The sequence below is a fragment of the Lolium rigidum genome, chromosome 2, assembly GCF_022539505.1.
Source record: "Lolium rigidum isolate FL_2022 chromosome 2, APGP_CSIRO_Lrig_0.1, whole genome shotgun sequence".
In the NCBI taxonomy this organism is placed as follows: Eukaryota; Viridiplantae; Streptophyta; class Magnoliopsida; order Poales; family Poaceae; genus Lolium; species Lolium rigidum.
The window spans coordinates 80,629,999-80,648,149 of NC_061509.1; the positions used below are offsets into that span (position 1 = coordinate 80,629,999).

At 51.7% G+C, this 18,151-nt stretch overlaps 1 protein-coding gene across 1 annotated transcript; it reads right to left on the minus strand.

The window, feature by feature from the left end:
- Positions 1–8,680: 8,680 nt before the first annotated feature.
- On the minus strand, positions 8,681–10,483 carry LOC124686793 (UDP-glycosyltransferase 73E1-like). The gene is made up of 2 exons (XM_047220689.1): positions 10,443–10,483; positions 8,681–10,359 (listed from the first exon to the last, which is right to left on the minus strand). The coding sequence occupies exon 2, from the start codon at positions 10,319–10,321 to the stop codon at positions 8,792–8,794; it is 1,530 nt and encodes a 509-aa protein (XP_047076645.1). The 5' UTR covers positions 10,322–10,359; positions 10,443–10,483; the 3' UTR covers positions 8,681–8,791.
- Between the last annotated feature and the right edge of the window lie 7,668 nt (positions 10,484–18,151).

Genomic DNA, 18,151 nt, shown 5'->3' on the forward strand with positions numbered 1-18,151 from the left:
GATGCGGGTCGGCGAGGACCGCGTCAAGAAGGCTCGAGTCAAGCAGCTGAAGCGCCAGCTCGATCGGCTGCAGATGGACGACGGCGAGTCAGTGACGACGTTCGGTCAGAAGCTGACCACGCTCGTCGCGGAGATCCGCATCCTAGGTGAGAAACTCAGTGATGAGGCTGTTATAGACGTTCTGTTCAATGCTGTGCCCGAAAGATTTGCAGACGTGGTCAACACCATAGAGCAATGGGGCGACATGGAGACCATGCCGGTCTGTGAGGCCCTCGGGAGGTTGTCAGCGTTCGAGAGCGGACAGCGTGGGAGGCGTCGCAGCAGTGGCACCAAGGAGGATCAGCTCATGCTCATGACCCGGGCGCTGGAGCAGCTCATGCAGAACAAGAAGAACAGCGGTGCCGGCGGTTCTGGTTCCTCTTCCGGTCAGAAGTCAGGAGGAAAGACCGATCGCACCAAGAACAGCAAGGGTACAGATGGTGACCGTGGCAAGCAGAAGAAGAAAGGGAAGTTCGACATTGCCAAAGTCAGATGCTACAATTGCAACGAAAAGGGGAATTTCCAGTCTGATTGCCCCGAGCCAAAAAAGGAAAAGGCAAACCTGACAGAGAAGGAAGAAGATGATCCAACGCTGCTCATGCTGGATACATGTGAAATAGTCCAGTTGAGAGACACTCTGTCAGAGCAAGTTTTCCTGAATGAGGAGAAGGTGGTTCCTAAATTCACCGGTTCCCGAGATGCCTCCTGGTATTTAGATACAGGGGCTAGTAACCACATGACTGGAGATCCTGACAAGTTTGCTGAACTGGATCACTCAATCAAAGGAAGGGTGAAATTTGGGGATGGATCCTCAGTTGAGATATGTGGTCGTGGTGCAATTCTGATGCAGTGCCTGAATGGCGAACATCGTGTGTTGTCTGATGTGTACCTCATTCCAAAACTCAAGAATAACATCATTAGTCTTGGTCAGTTGGAGGAGAACGGGTGCAAATATTCAGGGGAGAGTGGCATCATGACACTGTGGGACAGGCAAAGAAATGTTCTCGCCAGAGTGCCACGGACTAGGAACCGCATGTACATCCTGAATATTGAGCAAACGCACCCTGTGTGCTTACTCAACCATGCAACAGAGAATGTCTGGCTGTGGCACATGAGATATGGACACTTGAACTTCAAACCATTGGGTTCTTTGTCTACAGAAGGGATGGTGAACGGAATGCCTCAGTTCAAGCAAGTCGAGCAGATTTGTGACGGATGTATGGTTGCAAAGCAGAAACGTCTTCCGTTTCCTGCAAAGGCGCAGTATCGAGCAGAGCTGCCAATGGAGCTTTGGCATGGTGACCTCTGCGGGCCAATATCACCGGCTACACCTGCGGGAAAGGAGTACTTCCTATTGCTGGTAGATGATTGTTCACGGTACATGTGGATTGTGTTCTTGCGCAGCAAGGATGAAGCACTAACAGCAATCAAAAAGGTGCAAGCAGCAGCTGAGCTCGAGAAAAATCTGAAGCTGAAAGGCCTGCGAACGGACAGAGGAGGGGAATTCAACTCAGTCGAATTTGTCGAGTACTGTGAAGCCAGGGGCATCAAGCATTTCAGAACGGCTCCCTACACTCCACAGCAAAATGGAGTCATAGAACGCCGAAACCAGACTGTCGTGAACATGGCCAGGAGCTTGCTTAAGATCATGGGAATGCCGGCCAAGTTTTGGGGAGAAGCGGTGAGTACAGCCGTATATCTGCTGAATCGTGCTCCAACGAAAAGTGTGAAGGGCATGACTCCATATGAGACGTGGCATGGAAGGAAACCATCAGTGCACCACCTGAGAACGTTTGGCAGCACAGCCCATGTGAAGAAGATCGGACCTGGCCAAACCAAGCTGGCAGACCGCAGCAAACAGATGGTCATGATCGGGTATGAAACAGGGTCCAAAGCATACCGCCTGTATGATCCAGAGACCAGGAAGCTAGTGGTGGCTCGCGATGTCGTGTTCGAGGAGGACAGGCCATGGGACTGGAGCTCGCCTGGTTCATCGCAGACTGGTGATCAGGAGCCACTAGTAGTGCTGTATCCAGAACAGAGACAGCAAGGTTCAGGGGAACACACAACAGAGAATTCACCTGAAACTCCTGCAGTGATGGCAAAGGCAGGAGAAATGTCGGCTGCAGCAGAGCCAAGGCTGGGAGTGAAGACACGACAAGCTGGAGATGGAAAACCTGTTCAATTGCCGCTCCCACTCTCAACTCCAGTGGCAACATCTTCTAGCGATCAGACAGCATCTGCAACACCATACTCTGAGCCTTCACAGGGTCCACAAGGCAAACGGCTGGCGACGGACTTCTATGAAGAAGACGAGCCGGATGAGGCAGAGTACGATGGGTTGTGTCTATTGGGTTTGGAAGAACCCTCTAGCCATCTCGATGCGATAAAGGAAGAATCGTTGGAGAAAAGCCATGAAAGAAGAACTAGCAGCAATTCAAGATAACAAGACATGGGATCTCTGTGAATTGCCTAGGGGACATCGACCTATTGCCCTGAAGTGGGTTTATAAACTAAAGAGAAAACCTAGTGGAGAAATTGTGAAGCACAAAGCAAGGCTAGTAGCCAAAGGGTATGTGCAACGGCAGGGGATAGATTTCGATGAGGTGTTCACTCCAGTAGCTCGCCTTGAATCAGTAAGACTCCTAATTGCACTTGCTGCTCAGTTTGCCTGGAAAATCCACCAGATGGATGTTAAATCTGCCTTTCTGAATGGTGATTTGGCCGAGGAAGTGTATGTGAGCCAGCCCCCAGGGTTTGAGGTGAAGGGACAGGCCAACAAAGTGTACAAACTGAAGAAAGCACTGTATGGTCTTCGACAGGCGCCTAGAGCATGGAACTTCAAGTTGGACAGAACATTGTCAGAACTTGGCTTCGAACGGTGTCCTTCAGAATCTGGCTTGTATCGCAAGAAGCTGAAAGAAACAGTGCTCATAGTGGGTGTCTATGTGGACGACTTGGTGATCACCGGGAGTGACAGCCAAGCCATTGATGACTTCAAGAGACGAGATGAGATCAAAGTTCGGTATGACCGACCTTGGATTGCTGAGCTATTACTTGGGAATAGAGGTAAAGCAAACCGACGAGGGAATCACACTCGTCGAGTCCGGTTATGCATCTAGGATATTGGAGAAAATGGGCATGGCTAATTGCAACCCAACCCATATTCCAATGGAGCCAAGATTGAAGCTTAGCAAGGATAGTAAATCTGAATCGGTGGACTCAACCGAATACGAAGTGTAGTGGGCAGCCTCGGATATCTTCTACATACCGGACCTGATCTGAATTTTTCGAGTAGGTTATGTTAGTAGGTACATGGAGAGGCCAACGAAAGAACACATGATGGCAGTGAAGCATATCCCGAGATACTTGAAGGGTACTTGTCAATCTAGGTTGCAGCTACGGGAGAGTCGCAAGCGGACCAATTCCGTTGGGATACAAGTGACGGCGACCATGCTCGGTGATATTGATGATAGAAAGAGCACCGGTGGCGTGCTGTTTTATTTTGGGAACTGTCTCGTATCATGGGTCTCTCGAAGCAAAGAGTAGTTGCACGAGTCATCATGTGAGGCTGAGTACATAGCTGCAGCAGCTGCAGCAAGTCAAGGGGTCCGGTTAGCACGACTGTTGAAGGAACTACTGGGAGAAAGAAGTGTCAAGTTCGGAGTCGGAATTGACAACCGGTCGGCTATCTCCTTGTGCAAGAACCCTGTGCTTCATGAGAGAAGCAAACACATTGATGTGCGCTACCATTTTGTCGAAACTGTGTAGAAGATGGCAAGCTGGAGGTAGAGCATGTGAGAACTAATGAGCAACATGCGGATATTCTCACAAAGCCATTGGCAAGGTTTCGCTTCCGGGAACTGAAGGAGAAGATTGGCATGAGCATGGTGATTCCAGGACATCAAGCTTAAAGGGGAGAATGTTATGTTAATCTAGATGTTCCCGTAACTAGCTCTGTCACGTTTATTGTAGCTTATCTGAAAATAAGTGTAATGCCGGACGCACGCTCTGTTCGTGCAGCGGCAAGTTAGGATCTTCGTTTACTCTTTCCTAGAGATCATGCCGTAGACGTTGGCCACGATACCGTCCGTGGGATGGCGCGGGTAAATCGGATCGAGGCCGACTTAGTAGGATCAAGTGAATAAAAGGAGAAAACCCCGAAAAGACGCAAGTTGAGCGCGTCGCAAAACTCTGTCTCCCTGTGCACTGTATGTCGTGTGTTCGTCGTCAGTAGGAGAAAGTTCAGAGCGAGCGTTTGTAAGTTTTCCACCAATCCACAAAATCGCATTGAGTCTAGGTCTAGGATCTGTCATATCTTGTGTTGTATCGGCGCATTCGCCCCGCCGATCGACGTCGCTCCATGCATAATGGGGTGGGCCATGGCCACGCCATGAATAATAGGCTGGGCCTTCACAGCGCCATGATTGTCAGCAGGATCGGCGCAGTCTAAAGCCTTCTCGGACATGCGATCATCTGCCACCTCCGACAACACATACTGTAGCTCCTTTGCCCCATCCAGCTCATCCACTTGCTCAATCATTCTCCCAGATTGTGTACTTTTGTTGATATACCAGAACCATACGAGCCAAATTGAATAGGAGTCAGATTCAAGTTTCTTTGCCCAGGCGGCATAAAAGTATCCTTCTGCCCATTTGAGTTGTTTGTGTTATTAGCCCGTTCATCTGGGGCAGTGTCCTTGGTAACATCATGAACTGAATCATCAGTTTTTGCCAAACAGTGTCCCAAGACAATTCCGTTAAGAAGGCAGTCTTCCCATCGTTTTGACCTGCCCCGTACACAATCACTAGGTTCCAATGGAATTTTAACATTCCATCCGTCAATAACAAGCACACATAGTGGCTGCCTGGCTGATGTTCATGAACTTCAAAAGTTTCTTTTCTAACCCCTACAAGGATCCCACCTGCTCTACCTTCTAGAAGCGGTCCATTTCCAAATGAAACGCTACCCCTATCAATTAAGCGGTCCATTTCCAAATGAAACGCTACCCCTATCATTTTTTGGTATTTCCTGAGCACTAAAATCAGATTTCAGTGTCTCTTGTAAACCAATAAAATCAACCTTCTTTTAGCCAGAATTTCACGAAGATATCTCTGTCTTTCGATTTTATTTATACTTCTTAAATTCCAAGTAACGCCTATCATGATTTTCAATTGTTCTTCTTTCTACCATCACTTTGAACGTTAGGTTTAACACAGACAATGTATGGTGAACCTTTAGAGCATCTCCAGCCGTTAGAACTCCCAGGCCGAAATCAGGCGCTATTTAGCGCCGGATGGATGTAACTTTTGGCCTGGGGAAGCCCATATTCCCAGCGGCGAGCCTAGGATGGATGTAAAATTTGAACAAATATAGGCGAATTCAGACAAAACCAGACGAATATATAGGCAAGCTCGTACATATATATAGGCCGAATCCGTAATGTATTTGAATTCGGCCAGAGGGAAACATAAACTAAAATTTAAAAACGGCATCCTACATGCCGAAACCTTGACGTCGACCCCGACGACAACGTGTCAGCGCGACACGGAAGGCACCGCCACCGGCGGCGACATCCCCAGGACGGGGGAGTTGCCGCCCTCGATGTGCGCGAGCACGCTCTCGAGCGTGCGGCCCGGGGCGCTCCACCAGCGGCGGCGGCCGGCGGCGTTGTTACGCGCTGGAGGAGGGGGAGGACCGTCGTACGCTGCGAGTTCCCGTTCGTACCGGCGACGGAAGAACTCGTTCCAAGCGTGGTAGTTGTCGGGGAGGTACTGCTCCTCCACGCGCTGCTCGTCGCTGAGGGTGACTCGCACAGCTTCGATCGCGGCGGCTCGCACCGGAAGCGGCGGGATCGGGACGACCCCGCGCTAAGGCACCATCCTCCGGGCGCGCGGAAGTCCGGCGACGCCGGGTAGCCCGCCATGTGCAGAAGTCCCGCCTCCCACTGGTGTAGGGAATGCCGGCCGAAGCCGTTGTTCGCCGCGCCTTCGTCGTGGCTCGCCATTGCTTGCTGGAGGAGGATTGGGGAGAGAAGACTGGGCTGGGGAGAGAAGGGAGACGGCGGTGGTGAATGCGGCCAGGCGCGGTAGTTCGGCGATAAATACAAGGAGCCGCGCGTGAATTCGAGACGACGGCATTAACTCGCCGCGTGGAAGCTACGCGTCCGGCGAAGACTGGCCGGCGGCATGCTTTTGCAGCGCGCGGAAGACAATTGGCCTTTCTTGCCGACAAGTCGGGGCCACCAGCCACGCGGAAAATTTTCTCCATGTTTCCCGCGCTTTCGTTTCCTACGGACTCCCCGAGCGCTCCCTGGGGTCCGGGGATGACCTGGGATCGCCGGATATATGAAAAGCCAAATCCGGACGAAAACGAGGATCTGAGGACGTGACTGAGCCGTGTTCGTCCATCCGGATGAAAAAAAAAGTCCTTAGAGCATCTCCAGTCGCGTCCCCCAAAGCGTCCCCCAAAGGGATTTGGGGCGCGCCGGACAAAAAAACCATTCCAGCCGCGTCCCCCAAAGCCCATTTTTGTCCGGCGCGCCCCGATACGGTGTCCGGCGCCCCGAGCCCGTCCCCGTCCCACAGGGGACGCACCGGGGACGCCGGACACAATGAAAAGCGAGGCGGGCTCCCACATGTCGGCGACTATTTGCATAAACCGTTGGTTCGCGCCTCTTTTCTCGTCGCTCCTTCCTTCCCGGCGCCTCCCACCCCACCGCCGCCGCCGGATTTCCCGGCCGTTTGGGCGTCCGATCTCCGCTAAGAGTCGGCACCGTTGTCGCGGCTGGGGCTCCCGCCGGTCGTGGCGCCGCCGCCGCGCCGCCGCCGCGTCCCGAACGCGCCGTCAAATCCGCCCCACCTCCGCGCACGGAAGGTGCTCGACGACTTGCCGGGTAGGCGCGATTGGCCGCTGTTTGTTCCGTCGTCCGCCTCGGCGCAATTTTAACCATTGAATTTGCTTTAGCCATGGACAGCGACGATGAGATGGTTGCCCCGTCGCTGCGGAGGACGAGCAAGCCTTCGACGACGACCTGCGGGAGCATTTGCTGATCATCGCGTCCCTCCAGGACATGCTCGACGCTGAGGCGGAGAAGAGGAAGAGGCCGCGCCGCGGAGGATCAAGGCCGGGAAGAAGGAAGTCGAAGCCCCGGCAGAGGATGGAGGGGCATGCCATGCTGCACAATGACTACTTCGCCGACGACGCAACACAGGCCGACAATTTTCTGCGCCGGTACAGGATGAACAAGGGCCTGTTCATGAATATCCTCCACGGCGTTCAAGAGTTCGACCCCTACTTCAAGCTCAAGCCCGACGCTGTAGGCGTTCTCGGGTTCTCGTCCATTCAGAAGTGCACCGCCGCCATGAGGATGCTTGCATACGGAGCACCTGCCGATACACATGACGACTACCTTCGCATGAGTGAGTCTACTGCCATTGAGTGCATGTACAAGTTTTGCCGACCTGTGGTGGGAAAGTTTGGCAAATACTACTTGAGAGGGCCAACTGAGGAAGAGACTGCAAGGATCATGGCACAAAATGCTGCCAGAGGATTTCCGGAATGCTTGGAAGCATCGATTGTATGCACTCGGGCATGGAAGAACTGCCCGTTTGCTTGGCAAGGTATATACAAAGGGCGTCATGGATATTGCAGTGTGGTGCTTGAAGCTGTGGCAGATTATGACCTGTGGATTTGGCATTCTTTCTTTGGCATGGCGGGATCACACAATGACATCAACGTGTTGCAGCGGTCTCCGGTGTTCAGCAGACTAGTGGAATGGCATGCTCCACCATGCAACTATGAGATCAATAGCCACCAATATACCAAAGGCTATTATCTAGCCGATGGAATATATCCAAAATGGGCCACTTTTGTCAAAACAATCTCGAATCCATCAGGTCTGAAGAATTCCCACTTTGCTACACGACAGGAGGCTTGCAGGAAGGATGTCGAGCGGGCATTTGGTGTGCTTCAAGCACAATTTGCCATTGTCCGGTACCTCGTCGTAAGCTGGTCTCACGACCAAATGTGGGAGGTGATGCAGGCTTGTGTGATCATGCACAACATGATCATCGAGGATGACCGCAAGAATCATGTTAGGTCACATGTTGGTCCCTATGAGTGTCAAGGCCCTCTTGCTGAGGTTGATCATGAGTTGCCTGCAGATTTTGCTGATTTTCTCGCCATGCACGCAGAGATCCGTGACAGCAATGTGCATGAGCAACTTCAAGCTGATCTCGTTGAGCATTTGTGGAGAATCAAATGAAATACTGTGGCACCTTGATGTAGCATCTAGCCCTATTTATTATATTTGATTACTTGTTTTATTGTTTGCTGTAATTTAATTTGAAAACAATCCTCGCAAACATTTTTATTCATATGCTACATTTGATAAATGGTTTATTATGTGTTAAAAAAAGTATTTTAAATGTTTGGGGGGCGGCGTTTGGGGGACGCGGCTGGGGAGCAACGTCCCCCAAAGGCGGCACGAACAAAACACGTCCCCCAAACGCTCAATCCGGCGCGGTTTGGGGGACGCGACTGAAGATGCTCTTACAGCTGGAAGATGCTCTTATGTCTCGTTTTCCTTGTTGACATAGAACACTGGAATTTTTCGAAGTACCTATTTACTAGATAACGATACACTGAGCGACATGATTACACGCGGGCACGGATGAATTTTTGAAACTAGTGCAGCGCAATGAAGAGATTTACGTACAATTGTACAAAGTTATTTTCGTACTACTAATGTTCAGGCGGTCACAGTGTTCCCATGTTTCATTGCCTCTGTACCGTACCTGAAGGTTTCGATCAGCTGCCTAAGTTTTTCGTACGAATCGCCTCCTTTCTCCATGGCCCTGCGAGCTTTCGCGCCGTACTCCTTGGCCTTCCTCCTCCTCTCCTCCGCCTCCTCCCCACCGTCCATGAGCAGCGATACCGCACGCGCTATGCCTTCGCGCAGAACCGGCACGGGCGCGTCGTCGTCCAGGATCATCACTGGCGCCGTTACGCCGATCGGGAGGCCGACGCCGAGCACGTCCACGGCCAGCTGCTCGTTCAGGAACTGGTCGGCGAAATGCGGCCACGTCACGGCCGGCACGCCGTGCGCGATGGACTCCAGCAGCGAGTTCCAGCCGCAGTGCGTGACGAACCCCCCAACGGCGCCGTGCGATAGGACGGCGAGCTGCGGCGCCCAGCCGCGCACAACGAGACCGCGGCCCACCGTGCGAGCCTCCAGGGCCTCTAGCCATACCCGAGCCTCCGGCGAAGCCAGCTCCGACTCCTTCACGACCCAAACAAACGGCTTCCCGGAGCCCTCCAGGCCGTGACCGATCTCGAACAGTTGCCTGGGAAGCTTCCGTGCGACGCTGCCGAAGCTGACGTACACGACGGAGTCCGGGGCTTGCTCGTCCAGCCATGCGGTGATCGCGCTCTCGCTGACGCCGGGCTTGTCGCCCCCGCGCGACGCCCTGTCCTCGGTGCCCCGGTCGTGCAGGCAGAACGGGCCAAGCGTCCACACCGGCTTCCCGAGAGCAGCCTCGTAGGCCCCGATGAACTTGTCTTCGAGGTCCAAGAAGGTGTTCACCACCACACCGTCGGACGCGCGCATGGCCGCCATGGCTTCCTCACGCAGCTCCTTGCACCCAGGAGAGGTGAGGAACCCGGGCACCCTTCCCTTGCTCACCTTTACGGACACGGGCATCCCGGGCACGACGTGTGTCTGCCGGTCGCCGTCGTCGGCGGCGGCTACCCGCTCGTGCAGCCCGTGCGCCGCGGCGTTGAGGTCACAGAGCGAGAAGAAGCAGGAGGGCCCGTGGAAGAAGAGCCGCGGGATGCCGAGGCTGCTGGCGACGCCGGCCGTCCACGAGTTGAACCAGTCGGCGATGATGCAGCTCGGGCGGGGCACCAGCGCGCGCAAGTAGGCCTCGAATGGCGCCGCGAGCTTGTGCAGGGCGAGGAAGAAGGGGAGGATCTGGGCGTTGTCGGCGATCTTGTCGGCGTTCTGGCAGTCAGGTGGCAGACCGTAGTCGGCCGGCGAGAACGCGAGGTCGACGATCTCGAGGAGGAGTTGCTTGTCGACGCCGCCGTCGCGCAGCCGCCTGGCGTTCAGCGGCGTGGTGACGAGGCTCGCGCGCGCGCCGCGGGACGCCAGGAGGCGCGCGAGGTCGACCATGGGGATGAGGTGGCCGTGCGCCGGGAGAGGGACAAGGACGAAGTGCGGCTTCGCCGTCGCGGCAGCGGCAAGTGCTTGCTGTGTTGGCGCCATTGTGGGCACACTCATCAACGCCCTCGCAAGTGGTTTAAGAGAGCGATGAGGGTCTGGAAGAAGAAATGGGTACTAATGGTCAGCAAAAGGCGCTTTTAGAGCGTGCAAAATATAAGGCTGCTGCTGCGTTTCTCACAGTCCCACTAACAACTTCCTCATCCTCAACTTGTTTGCTCCAGCCATGGCTGCCACTCCACGTTGCTGTGCTCCCCACTTCTTCTCTAGCTTAAAAAGAGGGCTTCTCTCAATTGGAGCAAAAATATCGTGTTTTCCTTTCAGCCATGAAACCAGAGGATATGAGAAATGCGTGGTTGTCAGAACACGTGATGTGGAATAGTAGGTGCGTTTTCCAGAAATCTGAATTTTATACCACAAGAGCGGCTGATTTTTTTTAGATTTTTAGTGCTCCCATTTGACAGTTACCCGCCAATATACAATTTGAATAGCCACACATCAGCTGCTGGTCAGCTTGGAGGAGTCATCATTTCAAATTATTTATTTAGGTGATCACTAGGAAATATGCCCGTGCGTTGCATCGGGGAAAAACAAAATCTGTAAATACATAAAAACATAAAATCATCTTCCTTCAACAATAGTTCCTCCTTAAGTGTTCCTCGGATTTCACTTTTCCAGCCGTAGCACCACATCTATATTTCAATCAACATGATTATTGTCAACTTGTTTGTCACCTTAAAGTTAGGAACATTCTTACGACAATACATTACTTCGAGGACAATAAATTGTTAGAAGCCAGGGCAAGAACCTATCCTATAATATTCATGGAACTTCAAGACATATATACGTAAAGTACCTATCAAGTAAATTTAAAACCCAAGGTAGTTAGCTTCTGCCCTTTAACTCGGCGAAAAACATCTCAAGCCGTAATCAAACTTTATGACTCAATGAGTCAATGTACACATCCGGGAGGTATTACACAAGAAGAGCTTAATAACTTTTTTTGTAGCCCTATACACATATGTGGATCTTGCGTCAAGCGTCCTCGTACTGCATCACAGCAGCTTACGCTGGGCGAGTTTATCAGGACGAACTTGCACGTACGCGACTCCTTGGCCACGCACATGTACATGGTGCTTAAAGTGCTCCTGCCCTAGCTTCTTCCGGATGCGGTAGTGGTCTCGCACGTTGGCCGTCAAGTGTGGTGACACTGACACTGGCCGCCCGGACGCCATCTGCGGAGGGCACTGGCCACGTATTCACCTCGCGCCTTCCCCGGCGTGCCGATTCGTCTGCTGCATTGGCTAGTCCCGGCGCGCACACTGAATCATGGAATCAGCCTCGCTATGCTCGATCTAGTGGAGGCAATCGCCGGAGACGGATCGAGCGGGTCGCCGGCCACAGAATCGTGCTCGATCTGACCGAGGACCGCTGGTGTTGCAAATATACGTCCCCCACTTGCGACTGTGAGGTCGTTGCCAACGATCAGATTGTTCAGACTTCAGAGGCCATGAATGAGACCGATAATAATCTGCAAAGCCGCCCACCTCACTGCAATGCGGGAGTAACTCTACGCCGCCGCCATCCCGTGTGTGTGCTCTGTGCTGTAGACGTTGTCCTGACAACCAGCGCTTACAAAGTCAGACATGGCCGCCCAATTCTTGCCATTTGAGATCGATCCTAGCAGTAGCGTCGTGCCGACCGACTTCCAAGTTCCATCGATCTAGAACGACCGGCGAGACCGCTGGACTCAGCGCATCGATTGGCTGCTGGGCTGGGCCACGATCGCCTGCGTGAATCGTGAAGGAGGCATATGACAATTCCAGATATCCGTTGATGTCGGAAAGTTCAATTTTGGGCAACTCCGGCAAACTCGTGTGATCGACTTGGTATGAATTTTTCTACAGCTTCCATGGGAATCACGCACGGAGAAGGGCTATATATTGGCGGATTTTGTCGGTTGTAGACCAAATCGTGTTCGATGGGAACTGAACTGAAAGAACCATACTCGGGCTCGGTCAGGCTATGTACTGCCGTTTAGGGGGCAGACGTGCGACGTGATGAACTCAAGGTCCAAGATGGATAAAACCAACAACCAGAACGGACGAAAGCGCATAATCGGATGGACGAAAGCGCAAACCGACGGACCAAACCACGGAAACACTTCTCCCTTTATTATTAGGTATAGATATCACACGCAAAACATGATGGCACGATAGGACATCTGAACGGTGCATATAATCGAGTGTCTTTGTTTAGGCCTCATCGATTTAGAGCATGGCAATCGTGTTCTTGGGAAGAGGATTTTTGTTTGAACTTTCACAAATTATTAAATCACTTGCTCAGAATTGCTGGCTACAAAACCCGAAACAAAGTCCGGAGAATGCAAGATCCACTCATAGATCGACACAACCGCTCTAAGGCTGCTCATAGTGGGGAGTAACTTACACTAGTAACATATGACATGTTACTAGTCTAGGTTACTACCTTCATAGTGGGTAGTAACTTATATGTGGTGTCATGCATTATGTTATTTATTATGTTGTAGACTCATTTTGCTTTGGGGTGTGTGATGTTATGGTAACATAGCTAGTTACCACATCACTCTCTTTCTTCATTTATTCACATGCCATGTCACCAAAATGTCTTGAGATGTGTGATGTTACTAGCTATGTTACTCCCACTATGAGCAGTCTAACGCCATCGGGGGCGGAGCCAGGAACAACTCAAGTGTGGTGCTAATCCGGGCTTAGTGGTGCTAATTACTTTGTTTAGGCCTCATCGATTTACAGCATGACAATCGTGCTCTTGGGAAGAGGGGTTTTTCTTTACCTTTCACAAACTTTATTAAATCACTTGCTCGAAGAGAACTATGTTGGGTCAACCTATGGTGTAGCGGTTGTTATGCCAATAGCATCATTGGGCAGAATCGTTAGCTACCAAACCCGAAACAAAGTGTGTAGAATGATTGATCCACTCTGAGATTGTGAGATCTTGTATTGTGATCTAAATTTATATACTAAAGAGAGGATAACTTTTGACGAGCGGAGTGAGGCCCGTCGCCGGAGGCTTGGGCCGAAGCGTTTTTCACCCCTGTCCCCTAGGATTTCCGTCAGCGAGGGTGGCGGCAATGACGGCAGGTGCACCGGGCTCCAGAAGGGAGATGGAACCCCCGTAGGAGTTCGTGTCGACCCCGATGCAAACATCTGGCTGCTCCGAATGGCGACCACGTGCTCGTCGGCAGCCGACAGCTCCATCGGCGCCCTGCTTCCCGACCGTGGCACCGGTGCCGTACCATCTGACCGCTGCTCTGGCTCCGGCTCCGCCTCCTCCTCCACCCGGATTTGGAGTGCGACCTCCTCAAGGACATACCGGCGTCGGTGCGCGTCCTCCTCCTCCAACGGGCCGCTTTCACTCCACCCCATCGTAAGTACTCTCAATCGCTCCCTCATCTGGTACATGCTATTGTAGATCGATTGGATGACATTGTAGATCAGATAGTTGTCCAGCTGCTCCGATCGATGTGCATGTAGATAGGATTCATGTCAATGTGCGCTGCATGTGAAGTGTTAAACGTTGCATGTCATGGACATGACAATGTCAAGTCCCTCATGGAGCTTGTGCTTGGCATGGCCATGCCAAGCACAAGCTCCATGAGGGACTTGACATTGTCATGTCCATGACATTGCTTGACATTGGCAAGCTCTATGAGGGCAAGCTCCATGATGGACTGTCAAGTCCATGGCATTGCTTGGCGGAGGCTGGTGCGCCGCTCGTTGAGGTCTGGGAGTCGGAGGACGTGACTGTTGCGGCGGGCGACGAGGGGGCGGGCGGGTCTGATCTGGAGCTAGGGTGATCGCAGAGGCGACCGCCGCCGGATACCCTCGATGGGTTCGTCCAACGCGCGGTGGAGCTCGGGGGCTCGTTCCGCCACCGGTGGCGGACGACGTTCGCGTCTGGAGTCAGGGGATCCAGGCTTGGGAGCTCGGCAACGCCCCGTTTCCAATGGTTGGGGGACGCCGGGTTTCCAGGGCGGCACGGTGGAGGTCGGGTTTGTTCTGCGGAGGTGCACCCTGGTCCGTTGGTGGCGGCGGTGCCGAAGGTGGCGGCGGCGATAGGGTTCTGGTAGGAGGAGGAGACCCACCGGCCCTGTAACACCCCTCTTTTAGTTAAACCTAATTAGGAAATGTTTGTGCATTCATGAGCATCATTTAAAATGCATTAAGAAAAAATTGCATTTCAAAATGAAGTGCAAACCCTAGCATTCCAAAGTTCTACCTCTATTTGAAATGTGTTCAAATGTTTGAAACATCAACACAAAAATATGTGGACCTTCAATTAGTATTAGGAAGTGTCCTAAATATTTTCCTACAGTATAAAAGTTTAGAGTGTTTTTGGGTTTGCAAAAGAGTCCAAACTAACAAAAGGGAAGTGATTTAGCCCTGTTTTTTAAAATCCCAGAGAAATCATCAAGACCTAGGGGGTTTTGTGAAAAACTCCCCTTGTCTTCTTCCTTCACACAGGCAGGGAGCTGCCTGGCAGAGCTCCGGCCGTCGATCCGGCGGGGAGATGATCGCCGCGCCGCCCTCCCCTGGGAGGATAAGACCTCCACGCCGACGCCTCCCTCGTCCCTATCTCTCCATCTCTCTCTCCCCCTAAATCCCCCTGTATATGAAACCCTAACCTAAATGCTCACAGTAGCTCCGGCCATCTTCGATTCCCCGCCATTCTGCGCCTCCCCGAGCTCCGTTGAGGTTGCCATCGGCTCCGCCTCGCCTCCACGAGCTACCCCGTCGAAGGAATCGACCGGGGAGGGCTCGAATCGCTCCCGGCGACTCCATCTTCTCCGAGGCCGACGCAGCTTCCGGCGACCGCCGCGGCGCCTGCAGGCCTTCCCCGGCCTCGCCGATCCCTCCGTCGCGCTCCTGGTGAGCACACGGTGCTCAGGCGCCCCTCCGTTCGCCCCCTCTCGCTCTCTAGCACTGCCGCCACGTGCCACCTGCCCCGGCCGCCGCTCGACCTTGCCGGCGGCCACGCTCCGGCCACCATTTGGCAGCGGCGCCGCCACCAAATGGTCGGCCGCGTCGAGCTGCCCCGTAAGCCCCCGCGCGTGCATGATATCGGCCTCCGAATCGGCCGATTGCAACTCCACCTGCGAGCTCAGTTTCCAGAAATTGCAGATTTTTGAATAAAACTTGTTTAATTCATAACTGTTTCATTTTAAATCATAAAAATATGTATAATATATTAAATTTTTTAGAAAAATGAGATCTACATTGTTAAACAACTTGAACCCTAGTTGTTTTAGAAGAACTAATTGTACCCCTTGTGAGGTTTCAGAACTATTAACCCTAGTCCCGTCGAACCCCAGTTAAATTGATGATCATATCCTAGGTCTTATTTCAATACCTTTAAGATGTCATGTCATCATTCTTGTATGCGCATTGCATCAATGCCATGTGTTGATTGTTGTCCTACCTTTCCGGTGTTTGCTTCTTCGCGATCGATAGAGCAAGTACCGAGACGATGAAGATCGACAATGACACAATTCAATACTTGTCCATTGAAGAACAAGTCAAGCATGAGATCTCCGAAGATCCGAATTGGTTTGTCAGGGACAAAGGCAAGCCCTAGCCTGGTTCATATTATGATTTCGAAATGTTTTTACTTCTGGTTTCTACATATTGCATTCGATTCCAATATGTTTTATCGGCAGATATAGTTATCCTATGTGTGTTGCATTTACCATCCTTGTAGCCTAAATACTCTGATCCACTGCTCCCAGCAAGACTAGGTTCGAGCTATGTGTGCATCCCTAGAGCCGTTATATCGAATATGCTTAGCCATGATTAGTTGACGAATTCTGATCCATCCGGTTGATGAATCAGAGCTACGAATGAACCTAGTATGGAAGGATGACGTGGTAAGATCAGTGATGATAATTAAACATGCTTAAAGGCTTGGATGGGCCGCCACATGGGGATGTGGTGATTTGACTCGTTCTCGCCGATACTAGGACCTGAGGTTCTCGCCTTCGGAACCAAGACTGAGCGTACAACCACATGGGGCCCATGGGAACCCCTTGGCCCGAACTTGCCTACCTTACCCATGAGTCAATTAGTTTGCGAGTTCCATTTGGCATTCTGCATGGCGAAGGTGTGGAAAAGGTTTTCAAAGGTGCATCATACAGGGCGTGGCCGGGGTGAAGGATGCTGGAGGCATTGAACTGGATCCCCTGCGCACAATGATCGGGACCGCCTCGGAGAATGGCTACATACGATGACGGAGTTCCCCAGTTAGATTGACTCATGGAATAGGCGAAGCAAGGGAAAGGTTTTGGTTGACCACCAAGGAAGTGTGTAACGTACGGCGCTAAGAGTCGGTCGGCGCGTGTGGGTAAAGTTGTACACCCCTGCAGGGTAAATCTTTTCGAAAATCCGTGTCCACGGTTACGGACGACTTGGGGAAGGACGTGTTGATCATAGACAACTTTAACCTAATCGTAAAACTTGAAATCAATGTGTGATAAGGATCCCTCCTCAGGGTATCGAGGGGGTGCTCCTAGTTGATAGGTTCAGCATATGATGAAGATTCGGTGGATTCAATATGATGACCAGTAGAGCTAGTGATATCGCTCTCTTATCTCCTTTTGAAAATGATCTGAATAGATGAGCTTCTGCTCCCTCTTGTTTTACAAAGGAAAACTGGCTTTCTGCAAAATAAGCTCCACATAAAGCCTCGTTTACCAGCTTTGCTAAAAGGTTGTACTAAGTCTTGCTGAGTCCCTGTACTCAGCTTTGCATGCTTTGTTTCAGACGAAGTCTCTCCAACAAATGGTGGTTTGTAGGTTGACATCGATGAGTAGCTTGGGATTCCTAGGTGGCAGCCTCGAATCTATGGGCTGGGACGTCGTTGTTATGCTCCTGGCCTCTTAGGCCTTTTGCTATCTTGCTATTTAGAATAACATAACTTCGCTTCCGTTGATTGATGAAATGTCAAGTCAGTGACTGTGGCGACCCCGGGGGTCGTAGGCTAGACAAACCCAGATCTCCATCTGGCGTAAGTCTAACCTAGATCTCTAGGGCCTACAGGGTGAGAATCGGTAACACAACAGTGACTCTACGACTCAAAGAGTAACACAAGCTCATAACTGAGCGAAAAACCAAAGTATTACAAGCAGAGGTCACTGACCTGACATTTCATCAATCAACAGAAGCGAAGTTATGCTATTCTAAATAGCAAGATAGCAAAAGGCCTAAGAGGCCAGGAGCATAACGGCGACGTTCCAGCCCATAGATTCCAGGCTGCCACCTGGGAATCCCAAGCTACTCGTCGATGTCGACCTAGAAACCACCATTTGTTGGAGAGTCTTCGTCTCGAAACAAAGCATGCAAAGCTGAGTACCGGGACTCGACAAGACTTAGTACAACCTTTTAGCAAAGCTGGTATGCGAGGCTTTATGTGGAGCTTATTTTGCGTAAAGCCGTTTCCTTTGTAAAACAAGAGAGAGCAAGCTCGTCTATTCAGATCATTTTAAAAAGGGATAAGAGACCGATATCACTAGCTCTACTGATCATCATATTGAATCCACCGAATCTTCATCATCAGCTGAACCTATCAACTAGGAGCACCCCCTCGATACCCTGAGGAGGGATCCTTATCACACATTGATTTCAAGTTTTACGATTAGGTTAAAGTTGTCTATGATCAACACATCCTTCCCCAAGTCGTCCGTAACCGTGGACACGGCTTTTCGAAAAGATTTAACCCTGCAGGGGTGTACAACTTTACCCACATGCGCCGACCGACTCTTAATGCCAGTACATTAGCACACTTCCTTGGTGTGCCGGTAGAGGGTGGTTGACCAAAACCTTTCCCTTGCTTCGCCTA